At 38.6% G+C, this 21,504-nt stretch overlaps 1 protein-coding gene and 1 long non-coding RNA gene across 3 annotated transcripts in view; one reads left to right on the top strand and one right to left on the bottom strand.

Annotated features, from left to right (window-relative positions):
• Window positions 1-21,504, bottom strand: part of LOC134668107 (serum response factor homolog) — a 292,300-nt gene that overhangs the window by 254,107 nt on the left and 16,689 nt on the right. For both annotated transcript variants that reach the window (XM_063525602.1, XM_063525603.1), the window contains exon 2: window positions 2,656-2,898. In XM_063525602.1, coding sequence (XP_063381672.1) covers window positions 2,656-2,898 — 243 coding nt within the window. The remainder of the gene's footprint in view (window positions 1-2,655; window positions 2,899-21,504) is intronic.
• LOC134668167 (uncharacterized) lies at window positions 7,712-9,378 on the top strand. The gene is made up of 2 exons (XR_010098718.1): window positions 7,712-8,776; window positions 8,941-9,378. It is a non-coding gene; the product is annotated as an uncharacterized LOC134668167 (long non-coding RNA).

The raw sequence follows: 21,504 nt of genomic DNA, 5'->3' as shown, positions 1-21,504 counted from the left end.
ACTAAAACGGGGATTAGAAAACGATGAAAGAAACAACATAGAACAATAGCTTTAGAACAACGTTCATTAAGAGCTGACCGAGGAGCGGTGAAGAAAGCCGACTGAATAATCCTAATCCTTAAACCACACGCGGTGACGATTACAACGCACCTATTAGGCAAATTAGCTTTATTGTTAGTTCGGCGATCGGCTTACAGCCGGACAATTATGTAGGAACATTAGAGCACAATGCAATGAGTCAGCAAATCGTCCCGGCGTTTATCAAAACAATGGTATTGATAAGTTAATAAAGGAGGCGCGAGACGACTAACGAGCGATTACACAGGCGGGATAGACACGCGTACGCGGAATACGTTATAGGTGACGTGAGTCAGCCTCAGGAGCGCTTATCTAAAAAAGAGAAGGAATTTACGACTCGTGTCGGGATCTCCTCTGTCGTTTTTTGATCCGTTTCTAAAATAGAACTGAAGAATTCACCGCGGATTCCACACCGGACTACGCCGAAAGCGAAATCTCGAGTGGCCCAGCGTTACGAAACCGACGCTCGATTAGGGATACGCGGGGGCACTGACCGACTTCTGCACACACCGCTAATTCATGCGCCGGAGCATCTGCATCCTACGACCGCAATATCGCGAGTTTCACGTGCTCGAAGCAAACGCCCTCATAGCCGCATGCTGCGAATACGTAAAGCATTATATTTACGAGCGATATGGCAGGTGAAACTGTATCTAGACGTCCAACTAGACGCGGCTTTTGAATATAAAGAATATATCAAACATGAGCACGCCTTCACCCGAGTCACGAATTGAGATGTGGAACGAATAGAACACAAAAACAGAGCGGATAAAGATCTAAAGAGCGGAGCAGTTATCGCTTGGAATCGTAATTACCGCGTGAATATTTCAATCGAATCTGCTTATCGACGCCCCATGAACAATAACGATGGATATCGTCGCGGACGTATTATTTCCGTACGTCAAGAGATGGACCTACCGGGGGAGAGATTTTTATCGACGCGAACGCGAAACGAGTGAATCGACGTAATCGATTTCAACATATCAGAGCTGACAAGCGATATTCGAGGTCGGGGTGAAGGCGCAGTGGGCGCCGGATGGGTTCGAAATTAAAACGGTATGCAAATGAGAGCGGGAATTAATCGTTCGCTGCAATCGATGCGACGCAGCGAGAGCGGCTACTGAGTACAAATCGATGAATAAATAGTGTCCGATTAGCAACACAAGGTGTGTTCGGCGTTAATGGATGAATCGAGCGCTGAATGGCGCTACTACGCCGTATTTGGCCCGTGTTTGAGCTACGCGTTTCATTGATTAACTGTTTGCGGCACATAATGAAAACAGTTAAATTAATGATGATTACACCAATATTGTATTAGGTTCAAATTGAATAGCGTCGGCACGAAATGTGAAAGCTACCGGGATACACCACTAGGTCAAGTTTGACAGGGGAATTTATAAGAATCACTCGCGGTGTCCGAAAGTAATTTTCAATTAAGTTTCTTGATAATCCGGATCACGAGGGACCGGCGGCGACAGCGCGCTCCCTTGATAATTGGAAACTGTCTCTAGTTACTGACACCACGCTAGAGCGGTGTCGAGAATTTGTCCTGTCCTCAAGTAATTACATAAAAGAAATGTTCGGGGCGTACCTTCATTGGACGCTGACACATGTAACTGCTTTATTTTTAGAACGCACTTCCTCCAATTTCAAGAATAATCGCGATTATTAAAGCTTCGAATGTTTTTTTATTGACAGTAAATGAAAGGCCGATTCATCGATCATAATGAATCGGTAGTGGCGCACCACCGCTCCCATTTCCGATCCGAGGCGTCACAAAACCGTATAAACCGGTCGAGAGCGTTAATTATAATCGGATTTTGAATCTGATTATTTTACTACCGAATATTACACTATGCGTTTCGACACCGTTCATCAATTTCGTTGATAGGATTTTTAGGGTGATTAATTCAATGAGCGATGCGAGATCCATTACAGCATCTAATCGCCTCATGCGAGCTTAAAATGAGCATCTGACTCATATTGCCGTGGAATTATTGTTTGTTTTTTGACAGGATTGAAATCAATCAATCAGTATTGATACAGGCAGCTTTGGCAGCGTCACGATCGGTCCCTTGCCGTAAAACATTTTTCAACAGAAGCGAGAAAGTGTGGCAGCTCATAACTCATTTTACACGTCCGCGACGCCCGTATCTTGCGATCAGTTGCGACCTGTCAATTACCATTTGCAATCACTTACACCCGACATATTCCAGGAATACTTGCATCAAAGCACATTGCAATTTCGGACCCTCTCAAATCAAACTTCAATTATTTACAAATACTCTATAAAAATTCGCTAATCTAATTAACTTAAGAACGTGACTATGACGACGAACTGCAAGTCAATTCGCTAAACTGGGCTTAACAAGAGTGCCATCTGAACTACCGTTGAGGATGATGAGACATGTGGGGATGTGATAGATGGGCGTGGGAGTAGGGTTGCCCGAGGGAGCCTATGGGGAGGGGGGACGGACAAGGGGGGTGCTGGTGGTACTGCTGTAGCGGCGACGGCGCTAGCCCCGGGTGGTGCTCTATGGGGTACTGGATAGACGACGGGTATGTCAGTTGCCTCACCTTCATGTCCTCGTTATCTACGTTATAGGTGAGCTCGGTTTCCTCGAAGCCGGTGGCTGCCATGCGCTGCTCGCTGGTGGTGGGCGGGTCGGGCGAGTTGAGACACGTCTGGATGAGCCGCTTGCCCGAATCCGAGGTGATCATGGGCTGCAGTTTCCGCGTCGCAAACGTGTACACATGCCCCGTTTCTGAGGCCACTAGTAGCATCACTTGTGTGCCCGTCAGGGTTGACAGTTCGTATGCCTGTGAATGGAAAAAAAGTACTGTTAATAACTCCATCAAATAAGAAAACATGAAAAAGAAAGCCCTAGAATATACATATCACACCCAATAGTCGCGATCATCATGCAGTGGCATTATGAAAGTTGTAGAATTCACTACCTACCATCGACGAACATGTTTATTGTTTACCAAGTATATTTTTAAAATCAGATTTATCATTGACTGCAAGTACTTCCCGGACGTCACAGTACCAGATACGATAAAGAATTGATGTTACGAGTTGGTTAAATAAAATTTATCTCTCCAACCTGCGAATCTGCATGATTCCATCGTAAAACAAAACTTTCTTCCCGCCCACGTGCGATTACATGTCCGACTCGCGGTCGGCGTCATAAACGCTCAAGGCAAAAACCTAGGCCCATTCACGATAATGCCTTTACAGCTTTAACGTCCAGTAGTTAAAGTTACCCTTAAATTTGTGACCTTTTACCTCTCCCACGCGGCTAATTCGTAAGCAAACCTCTGCACGTTTCGGGAGCATATCACTATCTCACGGCACTCTTTGTGTGTGCATGAGGAATTATCACACCCACTGGCGCCCGAACGCCTACACCGCCTCCTAACACAAACATAAGCAGATCCCAACACATCCAAAATTCAATCTTAAGCTTCAAGTTTTAAGCGCTCTGGGACAGCAAATTGATAAAGAGCAATTTGACACGGACAATTGACAAAACTACGGTAGCTCGATCTTTGATGTTCAAATTGATGTAAACCAGAATGCAAACCTTAGTGCGTGGGCAATACAGGTCTAGTCGACAGTGTTTGTTTATTTCTGAACGCAGAGTTATGTTGGTTAGAATTCGCTTTTCGATTATGTAATGAGCGTTCGGTCGCCTATCGCCCACTAGTGGAGATCTAGAGATAGCGATCTTTGGTAACCATTCTACTTTAGTCTAGTATACACGATGGTTATACACGATGGTTTCATTGTTGCTTGGTTCATGTACGATGGTTACAGTTGTGTGTTTAATACTGTGAAGCATGTGTCAATACACAATTTGGATTAAGAAATCTTAAACTGCAAAAATAAAATAATTAGAATAAAACGGAAGTAAACTATAACTAGGTATAAGATTAAGAACCACCGCGGCCACTCGTTCATGCGATCGAATTGGTTTTAACGAAATCGTACATAATAATATGAAACCACACGGATTGTTGTACATTAAATATGTATGATTTACGAGAGTGTAATTTTTTGCTGTTTTAACCAGAACTAATAATACTCTTTATGAATCAAAAGCGTGGGAAGTGCAAAGTGAGAAGTTTTCGACATTTGTTCATGGAGGTCTAAGATCACGGGTCAATCAAATATCAAATTTGATGCGGATGTGAAGCAACATTTGATCAAATGTAAGATAACTCTGTCCATCAATACAGTTACAGCAAATTGGAAAACCTAAAGACTTATTATAAGAACAACTGCAATATGTCACACTCATAATAACACCGAGGAATACTAAATTCCTAATAGGTCCACTGCAAGATTTCTATCTAGAACACCTTAAGACTTCAAATGAACTAAACTTTGGGTGATTATAATAATATAATATCAAGATTGTTTCTTAAATGCGTTACATTATTGGCAGGCCGCTAAAATACTAATTTCATAAAAGGACGATTAATCTTTCTACTCTTACAACTAATGCTCCTCGTTGTAATTCACCTGCTAGTTACAGAGACAGAGAAGAGGGCATTTAAAAGTTCCTACGGAAGCACAGTCCTCCGGACAAGTGTCGGCAAAACGCAGCACGAGAGGCGCTTGCAGCTCATTTGAGGTACAATCGCGTCGCGATTGATGAAAAAATTGACACTTAGTTCTTAGACTACTGAAAACCACATTTGTGCCTCTTGACATTCTTAGAACTGGTTTTTCTAACGCGGCGCGCTTTTATTCTCAAAACCGACCCCAGCTTAGGAAGATCGTTCGCATACGCGTTCATACTATATCGCCCGTAAATTTTCAACAAGGTGAGAACACCTCATATCAATATAATTTCGCACATCCTCTTCACCCAATAACCAGCATCTTCAATGATTAATGCATCACATAATTAACTACATTCTACTCCCAAAATTTCACACAACAACGTTAACTTGAGCCGCGTTGATCGAATATGAATTGTAATGTTTGGTAATAAGGGTTAGAATGCATGTAATGTGTTGATGGGCAGAATTTCGGATTGGCCAACAAATTGACAATTACAAATGCACTTTTAATGAGCAGCTTGAGAATGATGAACGAGGAATCGGGTGGAATGCCTGATGCTGGATACGACCCCATTTTTTGAGTAACGATACGTAAGAAACAATGTAATATTGAATATTTCGTGGTAATGTTTTCGGTTATAGTTCATTTTACCAGAATGAAAGCTCGTCCTTGTATGTAAAACATTTCGAATTTTGATAATTATTAATATAATTTGTTAAAACTTGCATGCTTTTGTTAAAATTTAATTGAGACTAAATATTTTGCAATTACCTATACATAGTAGATAATAAGTTATGATAAGTCACGAAAAGCAACAACACCATGCTTTATATTACCCACTAATTGATTTCGACAATCGTTAGGTATGTAATAATCTTATCAAAGATTTTGTTTACATGGATTTACAGCTATCCTTATACAACTATTTACAGTCAGGTATTGGCAAATACTACTAAGTACCTAACAGTGTTGTAGTACCTACTTACTTAACTGTAGATGTATTAAAATGTAGGGAAAATGAAGAATGATAGAGACACTTTATTTCAGAGAATCGATTCAAGTTTATCTCGAACCATCATCAGGTTTACAGTTATAAATGACTTTGTCGAAGTAAAACCAATAATAGGATTAAACATGATTAGCTTTAACCTTCGTTTGACTCCGCCATTGACCCGCGCTAGGGTTGCCAGATTGCCGTAAAACATAAAAACATGGGTATAAATTTTAAAGTGTCCGAATGGAGGCAGAGTTATTTTATAACATTCGGACATCTTTAACAGTCTATTACAAATAAAATCTTGCCAAGAGAATTAAATTTTTTTTTCTTTTTTTTTTTTTCTTTATATGGGCTTGAGGGCGGTGTTGCCCGTAGCCAACGTCAAGTAAAAGGGTAGGAAATTAAACGCGGAAAGGAATAAAGGAACGGAATTTGGAAAAAGTGGTCAGGTCAGGTATAAGAATACAATGTGATAATTATAAATATACTTAATACTATACTTTTATATTATTATGAGAGATGAACCATGCTAAGATGTTATATAAATCTTGATTAATAAGCAAGGAAGGGATGTCTGTAGGAAAGGGAATATGTTTAGATTGTAAAGTTTCCATGAAAACAGTACGATCGTACAAGGGACAAGAAAAGAATATATGGTTAATATCAGCCACCTCAGCACCACAGTCACATTTAGGATCATCAATAAATTTAAATCTAGCAAGATCAGAAGGAGCACTTGAATGGCCTAGTCTCATGCGTGTTAAACATGATATTTCGCGTCTATTGAAGTTTTTATTGTAAAACCACGGCTTTATAGGGATGTCGTTTTGAATCTTAAGATAATAACTTCCAGATTCTAAGCTGCTCCAAAACCAAAAGAACTCCCAGGCTAACCTGAGATATCTTTTGGGGAGCAACAGAAGATCATGGCAATAATTCTTATATGGAAATATATCACCAGAAGCAACAGCATCTACGGCCAGACGATCAGCTTTCTCATTTCCGGAAATACCACAATGGCTTGGCACCCATACAAAATTTATAGTAAACCCTTTCTTTTCGCATTTTAACAAGAGGTCTCGGATTTCATATAACAAAGGGTAACTGTTTGTCATTTTGAAAGGAGATTTTAAAAGAATTTGGAGACAACTTTTAGAGTCAGTAAAAATTACACATTTATTTAAATTGAACATGCAAACATACTCAACAGCTTTATAAATACCAAATAGTTCTCCAGTAAATACCGAAGATTCTGGAGGGAGTTTAATTTTTTGTACAACATTATACTGGTGATGAAATACACCAACCCCTACACAACTATTTGTAGAAAGTTTTGATGCATCTGTGTATATGTGATGCCAACCAGACCAATTTTCTCCCACTAAGTTGTTAAATACAGGTTGAGCACTTATTATATCCTTAGAAATATTGGAGTCTAGAAAAATTTGCGGAGAAATAATCAGAGAGTCAAAATCTTTCTCGTATATAGGAAGGTTAATATGTCTGACAGTGGGAGAAGATATAGACAAAAATTTAAGGTAGCTATTAATTATACAAGGAGGAGTTCTATTACGCCAATATGGAGACGACTGCATATGATCATAAAGAGTCGATAATTTTGTGATAAGAGGATGTACCGAAAATTGCATAGTCCTGAAAATGAATCTGTCGGATAAAAATTGACGTCTCAAATGTGCAGGAGGGTCAACGCACTCCACTTGCATGGCATTAGCCGGACTGGTTCGCATAGCACCAAGGATAGTCCTTAGTGACTTATTTTGTATAACATTGAATACTTTAAAGGCATCTTCTGTACCTGGTGTTAAAAGAAAAGAACCATAATCAACAACGCTTCTTATAACTGCATTATAAATAAGCTTCAAGTAGAAAGGATGGCTGCCCCACCATACACCAGCCAAGCATCTCAATATGTTTAATGAGCGTTCACATCTACCTTTAACATAATTACAATGACCCTTGGCTGACAAATTGTAGTCCAAAACCATTCCTAAATACTTGACTTCTTGACGAAAGGAAATTGTAGATCCGCCATATGATAAACTTTCATCAACCGTTTTTTTCCTTGGAGAAAATATAATTGCTGCGGTTTTCGGAACTGAGAGGTCTAACCCATTATTATTTAAATATACATTTAGTTCCTTCAAACTAGCATTTATAAGTTCGCAGGCCTTTTGTACGGATCCATTTCTAGAATAGAGCACTATGTCATCGGCATATTGTAAAATTGATATATAATCTGGCAAATTAGAACTAAGGTCGTAAGTATATACATTAAAAAGCAAGGGGCTTAGAACAGAACCCTGTGGTAGTCCTTTCCAAACTGTCCTGTGAAATACTTTATCACCTAAATCTAACCTAATCGTCCGTTCATAAAACATAGCAGCAATAATATTACACAAGCGTTCAGGAACTCCCAAGAGGAACAATTTATTTACAAGAATTGATATATTTACATTATCATAGGCCGAATTGATATCTATAAAACAAGCTACTACATATTCCCGTTTCGAGAAGGCTGAAAGAATATCAGAAACTAACAAACCCACACAGTCTAAAGTGCTTCGGCTTTTGCGAAAACCATATTGAATATCGGGTAATAATTTCTTACTCTCAATAAACCACTCCAACCTATTTTTAACTAAATGTTCTAAAATCTTAATTAAAACAGAAGATAACGCAATTGGACGATAAGAATTTGAATCATTACGGGGTTTATTCGGTTTGAGAAATGGTAACACCAACTGTATTTTCCAATTTGGTGGAATGTCACCTGTCATAAAAATCCCGTTGATAATATTAAGAAAGTAACCTATAACCTTTTCACTAGAATGTTTCAAAAATGAATATGGAATACCATCGCATCCTGGTGCAGAATCAATAACATATGATAAAACGTTCTTTAGCTCCAGTAACGAAAATGGACTATTAAAACGCTGCACGTTATCATTATTGGACGGGGAAGCCGATTCAGGACACACAGGGAATGGGACAAATGGGGGAGCTAATTTATCTAAAAATTTCTCAGCTACTGGAGGCTCAAGATTGATGGCGTTATTTTCTACAAAAGCTCCTCTAAACATTCTAACTTTTCTCCAAACTTCTGACGGGTGAGTACTGGGACTCAAAGATGCACAAAAGGCTCTCCAACTGTTAACTTTCTTCTTCTTCAAAAACTGTTTTGTTTCTTTTAATGTAACTAATAAGGAATTAAAATTCTCTTCGCTCATATTATTATTATACGTCAACTCACTCTGTTTTCTCTTTTTAACAGCTTCTGAACATTCAGAATCCCACCATGGAGGACTGGGAATATTAAATTTAGAGGACTTCTTACGTGGAAATACTTCATCAGCTATATCAATTAAAAACTTAGCAAAAGCATCAGAAGTTTTAAACAAATGTTCCCGAGATACATCAGGTAATTCACTCAACCTCTCATCCATATGTTTGCGAAACTTATCCCAATCTGCATTTTGAAGTTTATATGCTAACAGTGGAGATCTTTTAAGTACTGGTTTATTTTTAATAGGAAAAGAAATAAGAATTGGAAAATGATCACTGCCGTAGGAAAGTGGAAGTACCTCCCACAGTAAGGAATGTGAAATGGAAGAACTACAAATTGATAAATCTAATGCACTAGGATTCTCATTGGGAGCAGACCGACGTGTGGGAACACCAGAATTCAATATACATAAATTATAATAATCAACTATGTCTATTATTTCCTCTCCTAAAGTACTTGAGTTGAAACACCCCCAAGCAGGGTGATGACAATTAAAATCTCCTAATATCAAACATGGAGTAGGAAGAGTTGATATAATATTTCTTACTTCACTAAGTATGGTAAGCGAAGGATGAGGTATGTACACTGAAACTATACAAATGTTATCTACAAGTGCTGAGATGATGGAAAATTCATTATTATGAGGTGATAATGGAACATGAGAGAAATGATATGATTTTTTTACAAGGATGGCTACACCACCATGCCCGTCCGACCTGTCTTCGCGGAGGCATGCATAGCCAGGAATTCTGAAACATGACTCAGACCTGAGCCATGTTTCAGATAGGGTAATAACAAATGGGTCATACTTCTTGATTAAGTGGATTAAATCACTTTTTTTATTGTTGATACTCCGACAATTCCACTGAAGGATTTTGGAGTTGTTGGCCATTGTTGGAGGATCCATGAGAAGGACTAGTAATAAAATGTGGTGCAGCGTTGGACGGTTCTGAATGTTTTTTATGTAAATTAATACTTAACAGTTGAATAAGTTCTAATATAAGGTCATTGGTAGTTTTATTGTTAAATTGTTGCACAATGGCACAACCATTTCCAGAAGGAGATGGCAAGTTGTAATCTTTAACTAAATTGTTATGTGAGGCAGTGTCAAAACCTTTCTGGGATTTTGGCAAACTGCGAGGTTTGAGAAAGACTGTTTTTTTATATGAATGAGTAGTTGTGCCTGGATTACTATTATTTCTAGTTATTTGGGTCGGGGGAGATGTTGGAGTGGTCATAACCACATCTGCATACGGTTTAGTCACAGGAGGGTGCAATTCTGTTGCTTCTGTATAAGAAATAGCATTTTGAGCCATGGAAAGCTTGATATTTTTCTGTCTTTCATACTCTGGACAGCGAGTTTTATTTGTAGCAAAGTGAATGCCAGAGCATACGCAACAAGAAGCACAATCCTCTTCAATAGTACAAGAGGACCCAGTGTGACTCTGTCCACACTTGTAACATCGGGGTTTAGATCTACACTGCACCTGTGTGTGACCATACCGGGAACAGTTGAAACATTGAATCGTTGGATAAACATATAAATCTACTGGAAGAGCGTTGTAACACATAAAAATTCGTTTTGGTAGAACCTGTCCATCAAAAGTTAGTATGACTGTTTGCGATGGCTTCCATACAGGAGAACCATCCACCATGACTTTATAATTAATCCGCCTTAATTTAAGGACTTCCCCACAACCTACTGGAACACTAATGTTATCCTTCACCTCATCTAACGACATTTCAGATGGAACACCTTTAATTACACCCATTCTGATGACATTAAAGGATGGAATAAATGCTTTATATTTATTCTCATTCAGTCGGCTGTCTTGCAGAAAATTGTTGGCATCCTCATATTTTGAAAAGGACATAGAGACTCTATTGCGGCCTATGCGTTTAACACTGCCATTTACAATGTTTCTAAAATTATTGCGCTTTAAAAAGTTGCCAAAAGCAACTGAATGCATTGAAGTGCCATCATTGTTAGATTCCTGTTGCTTCTGTACATGTACAATGTATGGTGAACAATCTGTATGAATATATTGGTTCCTAACCGTGACTGTGGGCTGAGAGGAGGTAATATCAGCAGGATTCGCGGCTGGGGCTGAGGCCGGGGCCGGAACCGAGGCCGGAGCAGGAGCACGGGCTGTAAGTGGAGCTTGAGACTGTAAACTATTAAGATTACTGTTTGAGGAACCCTGACAATCACAATCATCTTTGATAGATTCCCTATCCCTATTTTTGTCTTTGTTATGTCGCTTTTTTTTGTTGCAATGACGACAAATCTTCCTTGATGCTGTCCTACGTTTCCTAACCACAGAAGATACAGAGCTGTCTGTTTCCACACTGTGATATTCTTTCATGTCTTGATCAGATGCATGACTTTCAATCGTGATTGTATGAGAAACTGGAGGACCACCTCCCCCTGGGTCGGGCGGCTCCCCTTCGTCACCGCTCATGGCGGTGTAAAATGTACAATAAAACTTACCTAAATTATGAATTTATATATACAAAAAATAATAAACTAACTACTAATGATATTTACAAACTATTTACACTGAGATGACCACTATTAACACAAAAATAATTAAATTTTGCAAAATGTAAAAAAAACACGCGCGCACAGGTCGAAGTTTCCCGCCCTTTTTTCAATTAAATTTTTTATTTGTCTAGTTAGATTCAAAATAAAAAGCAAATGGAGAATTATATAGTTTATATACCAGGTATTAGGTTTATATACCAATTAAAAGACTTTAGAAAAAAATTGAGATTTGAAAAAAAAAACTAAACATTTATCACTCTTAAAATCTTATGAGTATAAGATACAGTGTAAAAGAGAAAGAAAGTCAGGATCCGATAATTTGCGACCAAAAAAATTAATACGACTTAACGCGCTCAAATACTCATGTAACAATAATTAAGTAACTTTCTATAATCTCATTACCAAGACATTAATACCAAGTAATACCTGACGTAATCATCCGGTGAGCGAAAATCATATTTGCACTAGTAAAGATTGACGGATCGACGATTTATCTAAAGTGCAAAAAACGCCGGATAAACACATTAAGGCATAAAATGACGTGAAGGTCTTAACGCCAAACGGCTTTTAAGACATTTAAGTATAAATGAATTAAAATGCTCCAGATTTCCAAAACAAGTTCGGTGTGCACAAGTAGTAACGGACACAACCGACTTCACCCGATGCCGAAATTTAAAAAAAACGTCAATCTGTATCTGTCAAAATTAAGTGTCATTACGAACAAGCGTGACTACAAATTTAATTATCAAGTTATGAATCAAGCAGCGCTGTAAGAGGTTTACATGTCAATGTGTAACAGGCGACAGGAAATCGAACGCAACGTTAACGATTCAGGGTGCGAATGGACAAACAAATCGAGTGGATTAAATAGGTGATGTCATCGATGTTAAATCACTGTCTAGACGCGAATGCTTGCTTAATTGTTGCACTCTTAGGGCCGGTTACACCAACAACCGACAAAACGATTAACGCAACCCAACTATCCATAGAAAAGTCTTGCATTGCAATACATTTTTAGAGGACTCCATAGAAAAGTCTTGCATTGCAATACAATTTTAGAGGACTGAATTCTGAATGATCATAATTCATGCAGACAGATACCACAGTTTTTAATATTAATATTATTAAACTTATCTTCTAGAAGGAGTATTCCAATATCAAATTTTATTATAAATTTCTTCATTGCGCTACTGTCTTATAGATAGCTGACCATCAACAGACAAAAATTTTCTGTAAATTGGAGTTCATATAGATACTGACATTTATATAGGAGGGTCAGTCGTCGATGACACTGAAAGGAAATCGTATGAACACGGTCTATCTTTTTCTAAAATCTAACAAGTTATAAAAGGAGAAAAATGGCTACATGATACGATTATTGTGTCAAAAACCTCCGAATAGCAACAAGTATTAAAATGATAGCAGCCCTGCATGCTGCGCCTGCACAGGCGATGAAACCGGCACTTTTTGCCGACCACGAGATCAGATACAGAATCCGATGGTACGATAACTAATAGCTCTATAAACAAGATGATCGCCTAGTTAGCGCTGGGAAAACGTGCGACGGATGTATGAAATGCCTGTAGTATGGATGAGTTGGTACAATTAAATGATGTCTAGCATTTTTGAAGCGAGTTAGGTGAGTATAAAAAGTCAAGACATGACATGGCTAAGCGTACGTATATGTGTGTTAACAAGAGTGTAAAAAATATTTTCATATAAAGTATCATTAGGTAAGGGATGGTAAGTGGCAATTACAAAATTTACGAAAATGACATACATATAATATTTGTCATAAGGTGATATTTGATACGTTTCTAAATAGATACATATGTATATGCAATTTTATTTAGGCAATAGTTGAGCTCTTTTAAAAGGAAAACGAACGCGATTGCGCCATTTAGTCAGATACTGATGAAAAATACAATCTTACAAAATCAACAAAATGATGTATAGAAATAGTTCATCAGACCAAAATTAATGTGAGGTGTGTGGCTGAATTCTTAAAATACCGTAAAGCAAAATAAGCGCAGTCATTTTAGCTTAACGGCAAAGATAAGCAATATTGCTAAAGCTAAAATCTATTTTACATTATGACCCCCAGCCACGACAATAGACATTATCGAAGATCGTGAGAAACACCGAAACAAACTAAATTGCGCCTCGTCAAAAAATAAAATATAAAATTCGCGAGGAGAAATTTTAAACGGTTCACTGACAATGAAAAACGTCTGTCAGAGACTTCACACATGAATTACCTCTTATGATTTGCAAAAAATGTTGATACAAACATTTATTTATGAACATAAATGACCATGTTTGTTTTTAGTACCGATCTTGTCTACTGGAAGTTAGGTAAAGTTTATTACCATAGTTTTTATGTCTGACCTACGGTTTCATTAGATTGTTGTGATGTGATCTGTGACTTCGTCCTTCAGTTTTTTCGCGTCCCTAAATGTTATCAGATTTTCACATAATCCTTTTATTGCACCCAAAGACCTTATGTAAGAAACATTAATTTCAAAATGCAGGTTCCTGTCACCAACGGTTGATGTTGTGCGTGGCCTGTCACTCCAATCAGTAAGGCAGTTTGTCAATCACAGTATTGTTTGGCTTAACAGCAAAATCTGAAAGCGGAAAATCTTACGAATGATTTTTATTCCACAAGCATTGTTTTGTAGGCCGCTACGATGCCGGCCAATTTATTAGTCAACGGCCGAGAATCCGACGAAGGGCGCCAGTGATGTACGCGCTCACAAATTAATGGAAAGCATTTAGGACAAGGCATTACGCATCGCGACATTTCAGCGGCAAGTGCTACATGCGTTGCCGAAAAAACTAATTGCGACTACAATGAGCACAAAGCCACCGCTTTTCCCACGGCGCATCGCGCGTGCGTACCGATCATTGCGCGCGAGCCCGTCTTTTATTGCCAAAAATTAATGTCCGGTAAGCAGACCTTAATTACAACTCTGGCTTGTTAAACTCAGCCCGTCACACTAACAGTCACCGTTCCGAGAACCCCAAACCAGAAAACGCATAAACGTAATAACCGACTAATAATAATACAATATGAAGAATATGAGGATTCCCGTATTGCCAGCGCCATCAGCGCTTTACGACCTTTTAATGTTATTGGTTAATACAGCCTTTTTACCAGTTTTTTTAACAACTTCATAGTAGCCATCATCATCAGGGTACAGGTATTTTTTATCACATTTAGCGGGCTTCTGTAAATCACCATTAAAGTTGACCGTATCAATATTTTCAGTCGCAGCATTAACTGGCAGATGCGCGATAGTAATGCGCATTAAAACTGTACATTTTTTGTATAACGAGGAGAACATTGTTAATAATATATTTAAGGAAGCCTACGATCTCCGGGAACTGTGTAGAACATTATCCGCCACACATTAGTATCAAGAACTTGTTAACATTCATTATGAGCACGTTCGGACAAGAATATTAAAATCGTTATTAAAAGATCTCCGTGCGAGCAAATGTTTAATGTAACCGAGAAACTGGAGGAGTAGGTCCTACAAGATAAATCATTAATGAGCTTCCGACGATGCTTGACTGTGCGTCTACGTGTAATGGGTCTGGAGCGGGATGGCGTTTATATCATCAAGTCCCTGGTCTATTTAGCTAGTCCACTTTCACTGTAGCCCGAGGTGTCAGTGGTGTTACCTATTATCGCTCAGTGGCGAGACAGCGCAATTCCTATGGAAATGAGCTATGGACTCAGCTGGGTTATGGGACAGGTTGCCGGTGACGGTACAAGGCTAAATGCCTGCCATTAACATTTATTAGTTTTCAGGAAACACCGGTTGCAACAGGATTATGTGTGGCGAATTTAATATGAATCAATTGAGATTTAATTTGAGATAAATTGTCAACGTCATCGTACATCACAATATCTTCATTAAATTTAATGGACGTGACATTATGAAATCCGAAAGGTATTTTGAAGAATGATGTGACTTCGGAATAGTTTATACTACTAGGGTTATTTTCAAATAGATTTAACTATCGTTTGTTATTATTGCATTTCATTTTGCACAGGTAATTAGCGGTTTGGTTTAGCAAAAGATAACAATGGCATTCATCGGCAGGTATCTCTCAAGTGGATTCCGACATTTAAAAACCATACAACTAATATGTTGCTATAAACAATTCATTGTCTATCAAACCTCAAACAAGCACGATTTTTTCTAAAGTTACTCATCACATTTTGCTGTTTGTAGAGGTATTTAACGTTATCGTTTTCTAAAATCAGAAGAGCGTTGAACCTTTAAGAGCACGTGGTGTATCCGATAAGGGAAGGAAACCCCAAAAACAGGTTATGAGAGGCCAGGTTGCCATATTTGTGAGCCGACTGGATTAGTCGTAAAAGGTTTAAACTGGCCGAGATCGTCTTTTGCCTACCTGAGCGGCCACGTGCCTTTATTTGTTTGCTACGTCACTGCCTCCTTATGGGGGATCCTTTTGACATTAAGGTCAGCAAGCTCTCTTGAGAATGTTACGTAATGTGCACTCACTGTACTTTTATAATAGGGATACTCGTAGTAAAATGAAGTCAACTTGCATTATGTAGTGGGATATATCACTCGGCTTCTTAAACTGAACTGTTTTACCTACTTTTGGTCTACAACTTTTATAATTATAATTTTAACGAGAAATAAGGTAAAAATATCAGTCATTGTAGCGCAACAGGAGGCGTATATAATCATGCCATAATATTAACATTAATATTCCTTTATTTATTTATTATTACGATCATATTTCATATTTAATTATTTCATAAATAATATTATATCATATTTAATTTCTAGTTAATGGTTCTGTTCTCAAAGTTAGGGACCTAAAAAAACCATCTGAAAAGCAAGGATTTATGTATCTTACTTTTATAGCACCAAGGACAACGGCACCGCGTAAGAATTAAAATTGTCCTTGTTGGAATGCGAAATGGTCACGGTTTCTTATAACGGGCCCAAGTGTCGTCACAAAATCGATTATTTCCACACGTTTCACATGAAATTGAATTAAGAAATCCGCAGCTCACACTTCTGGTTCTCGGGCCGGCTCCTGCAAGTCAATTCTGACTGACATTCAATTATTTGATTGACTTGAAATTTTGCATGAAGGCGTACTTTAAATGATAATTGACACGCATATGTACAAAATTAAAAACTCGACAGACTGCAAAATAAAAGGTTTAACGGAATTTTTAAACATGCAAAATATGAGAGCATCATCGTGATAGTAGTCAGCGAAGTGCATTTTTAACATACACTTAAGACAACTTTTTACGCAACTTGAGAATTAACAACATTACCGTAAATCAAGAATACTACACCAGAGGGGGTTGCCGATCCTTCGTGGCCATTAAAACGATTGCGATGTCCGAGTAATGATGGAAAAGTGAAAGTATCGAACAGGCTTCGTTATCATACTACAGCCTGCGAAGCTACTACTTTAATTACGATTTTAACTGGCTACTTCAAAAAGAAAACCTCACGTCCTTTTGCAGCCAGTCAAGTCATATCTTCGTTCTTTTGTTCCTTAATATGAAAGGAATAAGAGGTGTAATTGGTAGAAGGGCGGTTAGTGGGTCGTAAATGTAAAATTGGCAAAGCGGCTTGTTTGTTTTGAGAGCTCGTCAGAAGCGAAAACTTGATTACGGGAAAAAAAGCAATGATTCAGTGCGAACCAGTCGCTTCCTCGGATAGCGGGACGCATGTAAATGGCTTTGTGCGATAAGTGTCCGAACACACCAGGGATTCTTTTTATTTTATAATCGCCCTTTTTAATGGAGTAGCTGACGAAAGCTTAGGACGCGAATTTTAATGAGAAACCATGCATTTTAATCAGAATGTTGCCTTGTATTTAAATGGTATGAAAGACAAGGATGAACGATCTGATAACTGAGATCATGTCAGTAGAGATATAAGTATTAACGGAGTGATTTTGAGGCTGCCATAGTCCGCAAGATATTTGCACTGAATTTCGAAACTTCGATTAATAAATGTGCAGAATGTAGAAACGTTTCATGCGTAAGCTACGTTATGGTATTTGAAGAATCGTCTAAACCTTCTTCCTTCAGTACCTAATAGATAATGTGATACATCGAGGCAACATCGTATTTTAATAAACCATCTTAGCCAACGGTTATAACACCTCAGCAGCAGTCAACCTAACCAATGCTTAATCAATTGATAGTTAACAGGTAATTATAAAGGATCGCGCCAAAGTGAATGTTGTTTTTGACGTAAACGAGACAGAAATTGTCACGCGTCTAATGTTACCATGATTACTGTTTACGACATTTTATGACTTATTGTAAAGTAGTTTGAGTTAGACCAAACGATATTCGGGTTAATTCAAAAAGTCCATTATTCTGTCAAAAGCTATTTTGCATTTTAACAGTTAGGTTATTCTGAAGGATGGAATTTCGCCAGATTTAGCTATAAAAACGTAGGGAAACTAAAAGTTTAAAAATATTGAAATGACATTTCTTGTCCTGTCAGTCGTATTTGCGATTTATTTGGTTTTTTTTGTAAGAAAAGCTGGCAACATTGCGCGTAATCGCAGGAGCTGGCGTCGGCGCGGCGATCGGGCTTGCGCGCGCGGCGCCGATTAGTTTAAACGCCGCTTAGACAATAATTACCAAGGTGCTAGCATGGCACACGCAACTGACGATACGCGTATCGCACTGAATCCCAATTGTGTCTACCTTGTTTATGATGATGATACAGTTAAATAAAACACTCAAGAGCTCATCTTTCTCACATGCGATAGTGATGAACGCTATGAACAGAAGGCGATCAAGGCATTTTATGCAAACGATTAATAAAACATTCAAGTACTCAGCTTTTTTTCCGCAATAGTTGAACACAATGGACAGATAGCGATGGAGACAAACTAAATTATATGTGACTGATAATGAATTGATCGTATAAAGACGTGTGCGTCATTGTGCGGCACTGTGCGGTACAAGCATATTCAGTACAAAAATGCTTGTGCCACACATTGGTGGAATCCCGATTTAAGGGAACGTCCTTAAAATAAAATATATACACAAGAAGCAAGTATGATAGTGACCGAAAATGTATCCTTCCCTCCCTTTCCCCGCAGAATATATTCATTACAACATAGTTTTAAAAGTAAATTCATGTCGGTTATCAACATGAAACGATTCATTTGACAAAAAATTCAATTTTGGGCATCTTTGATAAGAGACGTCGCGATAAGATTGTCTTAAAATCCGAGCCATGTTATACTACTTACATACTCATAAAACGCAAGTTCTTATTAGGTACGTACTCGTAATGTTACTTTTAAGGTTAACTTTCATTGTCTTCGTCCGCTATGATATCCGTAGTAGTAACCATTTAAATAACCAGAAAACAAAACTTGGGAAATTATTCAGTGAATTTTATAGGCTCATTTTTCTCACTTCCATTATCACAAAATTTTCATGTTTTCACTATACAATTTAACCAAATCGTATTAAGCATGCTAGCACTTTGAACTGGGTCCACTTTCTGCGTAACACCAGTAGTCCACTCCGCTATAACATTTTCTATCGCATTAATACCTTATTTTCATAATGACATATATCGCTTTATTAACCACGTTTAAGTTTACAAAGTTAATACAATTTTTAATTTAAAGTTTAATTGAAAGGCGCTTGAATGTTTGTATGTAACACAATCATCATAACTTTAATGGATGTTAACATGACTTAATTACCAAGGTTTTATAATAAGATTGTAAATGAGAAACCACCAACCATAAAAGTAAGGTGTTCAAAATGGCATAGATATAAAAAAGACCGACACGGCTATTATCAATATGATGACCAACAAGACTTAAGGTTTAATTTGGCTAATAAGAAATGCTAAGCTACCAGTAATTATTATTCACGCCCACGTCCATTTAGGCATACCGAACGTTGTAACCCTGAACGATCTTCTAAGCGTGAACAGGTGAACTTCAAATTCTAATCTATAACTTGGAGCAAACATGGTTATGTTTATTACCTTACGTCTTAGTTTGTTTCATGTATAAAGGGTTATTTTACATGATATAAACTAATGCAAGCTTACATGTCGCGTTCGTTTGCTTTGTAGACATGCAGAAACATCACAGAAGAACATTTCTTTTATGTTTTGGCAATACATAGGTCAATTTTGCAAACCGTTTAGGTAAGTGTTTTGTCATTACTACTTTATCACTCGCGTCAATCAGACAATCGCGATTAGATTCAAGTATTTACACATGCTAGGCTCCAGACACCATGCAAATGCGCTATCAATAGCTGTGATAATTACATGGCCAGCCCGTTGCCAGCTTCATTCATAAACAACCGAGATTGCTTTATGAATGAGTGGCCGTGCCCTTAATATATTGTCGCCCGACTTCCATAGTTTCCTGTTCGCCTATTACCATTTATCGAATGTTGTCCGCGCAGGCTATCATTTTGACCGACCTTGAATCATGAATTTCATTGAGAACATATTGCAGCAAGTAGTAGTCGTACATCGTATGGAGTTCACAGCGCCTCGTAAATTGCATTCTTATACTAGGTAGCGAGAACATGAATTTAATAAATATATTAACGTTCAATTCATTAACGGACGCGAAAAAACAAACATAACTCAACACGCTATTACAGAGCTTATGAACATAAACCTGTCCGGCTGTTAATAATTCTTACCTTAATGGTCTCTCATTGCTGAATAAATTTTAGCGCTAAATAAACAAGCGTTATCTATGATCTGCACAATGCTGGTCCAGGGCACAGCGTCTGAGACGCCGCCTCCTCGATACCATCACGCCGATACGCATCAAGGAAGACCAGTTGTCAATACATTTCACCTGCGCGGGGCCCGGCTGATGGCTGTCGGTGGCTCGAACCCGTTCCCATGAATTGTGTTGCGCGAGACATTTTTATACCTCTGTCCGACAAGACGTACTCCTTGCTTACATGTTAATGTATTGACCACCGGCCCCAGTTTTATGTCGGGCGCTCGGGCGCCGGCCGGCCTCGTCGATCGAAAATCTAATTCAATTTGACGTTGCGGCAATACAATCGAGAGACGGACGGCGGCGGCGGCGGGCCGCGTTAAATGCTAATTCCTTCCCTATCCTATGCAAATTAACAACATAGCCACTAAATAGCATTAAGCCCGAACAGGGGAATATTCCGCTAACCTTATTTACGGACAATTCAGACGTCTCCAACAAACACAGGTGGTCCCAATAAAAGGTTCGGAAGCCAGCGCCTCTGAGGATGCCGCCTCCCTAAAAGGATAATAATACGTCGTTTCCGAGCCCGAGCCGAGAATCCCCTGGACCCGGGAGAAATGTAAATTGTCGTGCCACCTGACAAATAGCTTAATTAACGACTAACACGCGACACGGGAATTATTGCGATTATTCGAATGGTTCATTACAGCGCATGGCACGGCGCCCGCGCCTGCACAATTAAGTGCTAGTTTATACCCATCTCGATGCTCGCAAGACTTACAGTCTTTTCTCTAATTATGTATGAAGTAGCACGCGGCAGTGTCTCAATATCACCTCCGATTTAATTCTCTCCGCAAAAAGCTTTATTTCTCTGAATACAATGAACAAAAGATACTGGAGGAAACTTATGATACGGCCTAAGTAGCCCACATGAGGTAATTTAACGAAGGTATTAAATCTCAAGGTTGGAGGAGTTAGTTTGGTTTTTTCGCAATGTTGTGGGTCGGTAGGCGTGTGGTGGGCGCGCGCACGTGTCGAGGCTGAGGTTTGTGACGCGACTGCGCGCGTGGGACGCTGTCGCTCCACTGAGGACACGAATGGGTGCCTCTGCGCATCACAATCCTCACAATATATTTACTTATATGTCATTTCTATCAGGACAATTCCAATTTCACTAGACTTATATCGACCGGGATATGAACCGTGATTACCTTTTGTATTGTTCCAATTCCAATTTCATGTGAACTTCTTCAGTT

This window comes from Cydia fagiglandana, chromosome 10 (genome assembly GCF_963556715.1).
Source record: "Cydia fagiglandana chromosome 10, ilCydFagi1.1, whole genome shotgun sequence".
NCBI lineage: Eukaryota > Metazoa > Arthropoda > Insecta > Lepidoptera > Tortricidae > Cydia > Cydia fagiglandana.
This window is presented reverse-complemented; position numbering and strand designations above follow the sequence as displayed.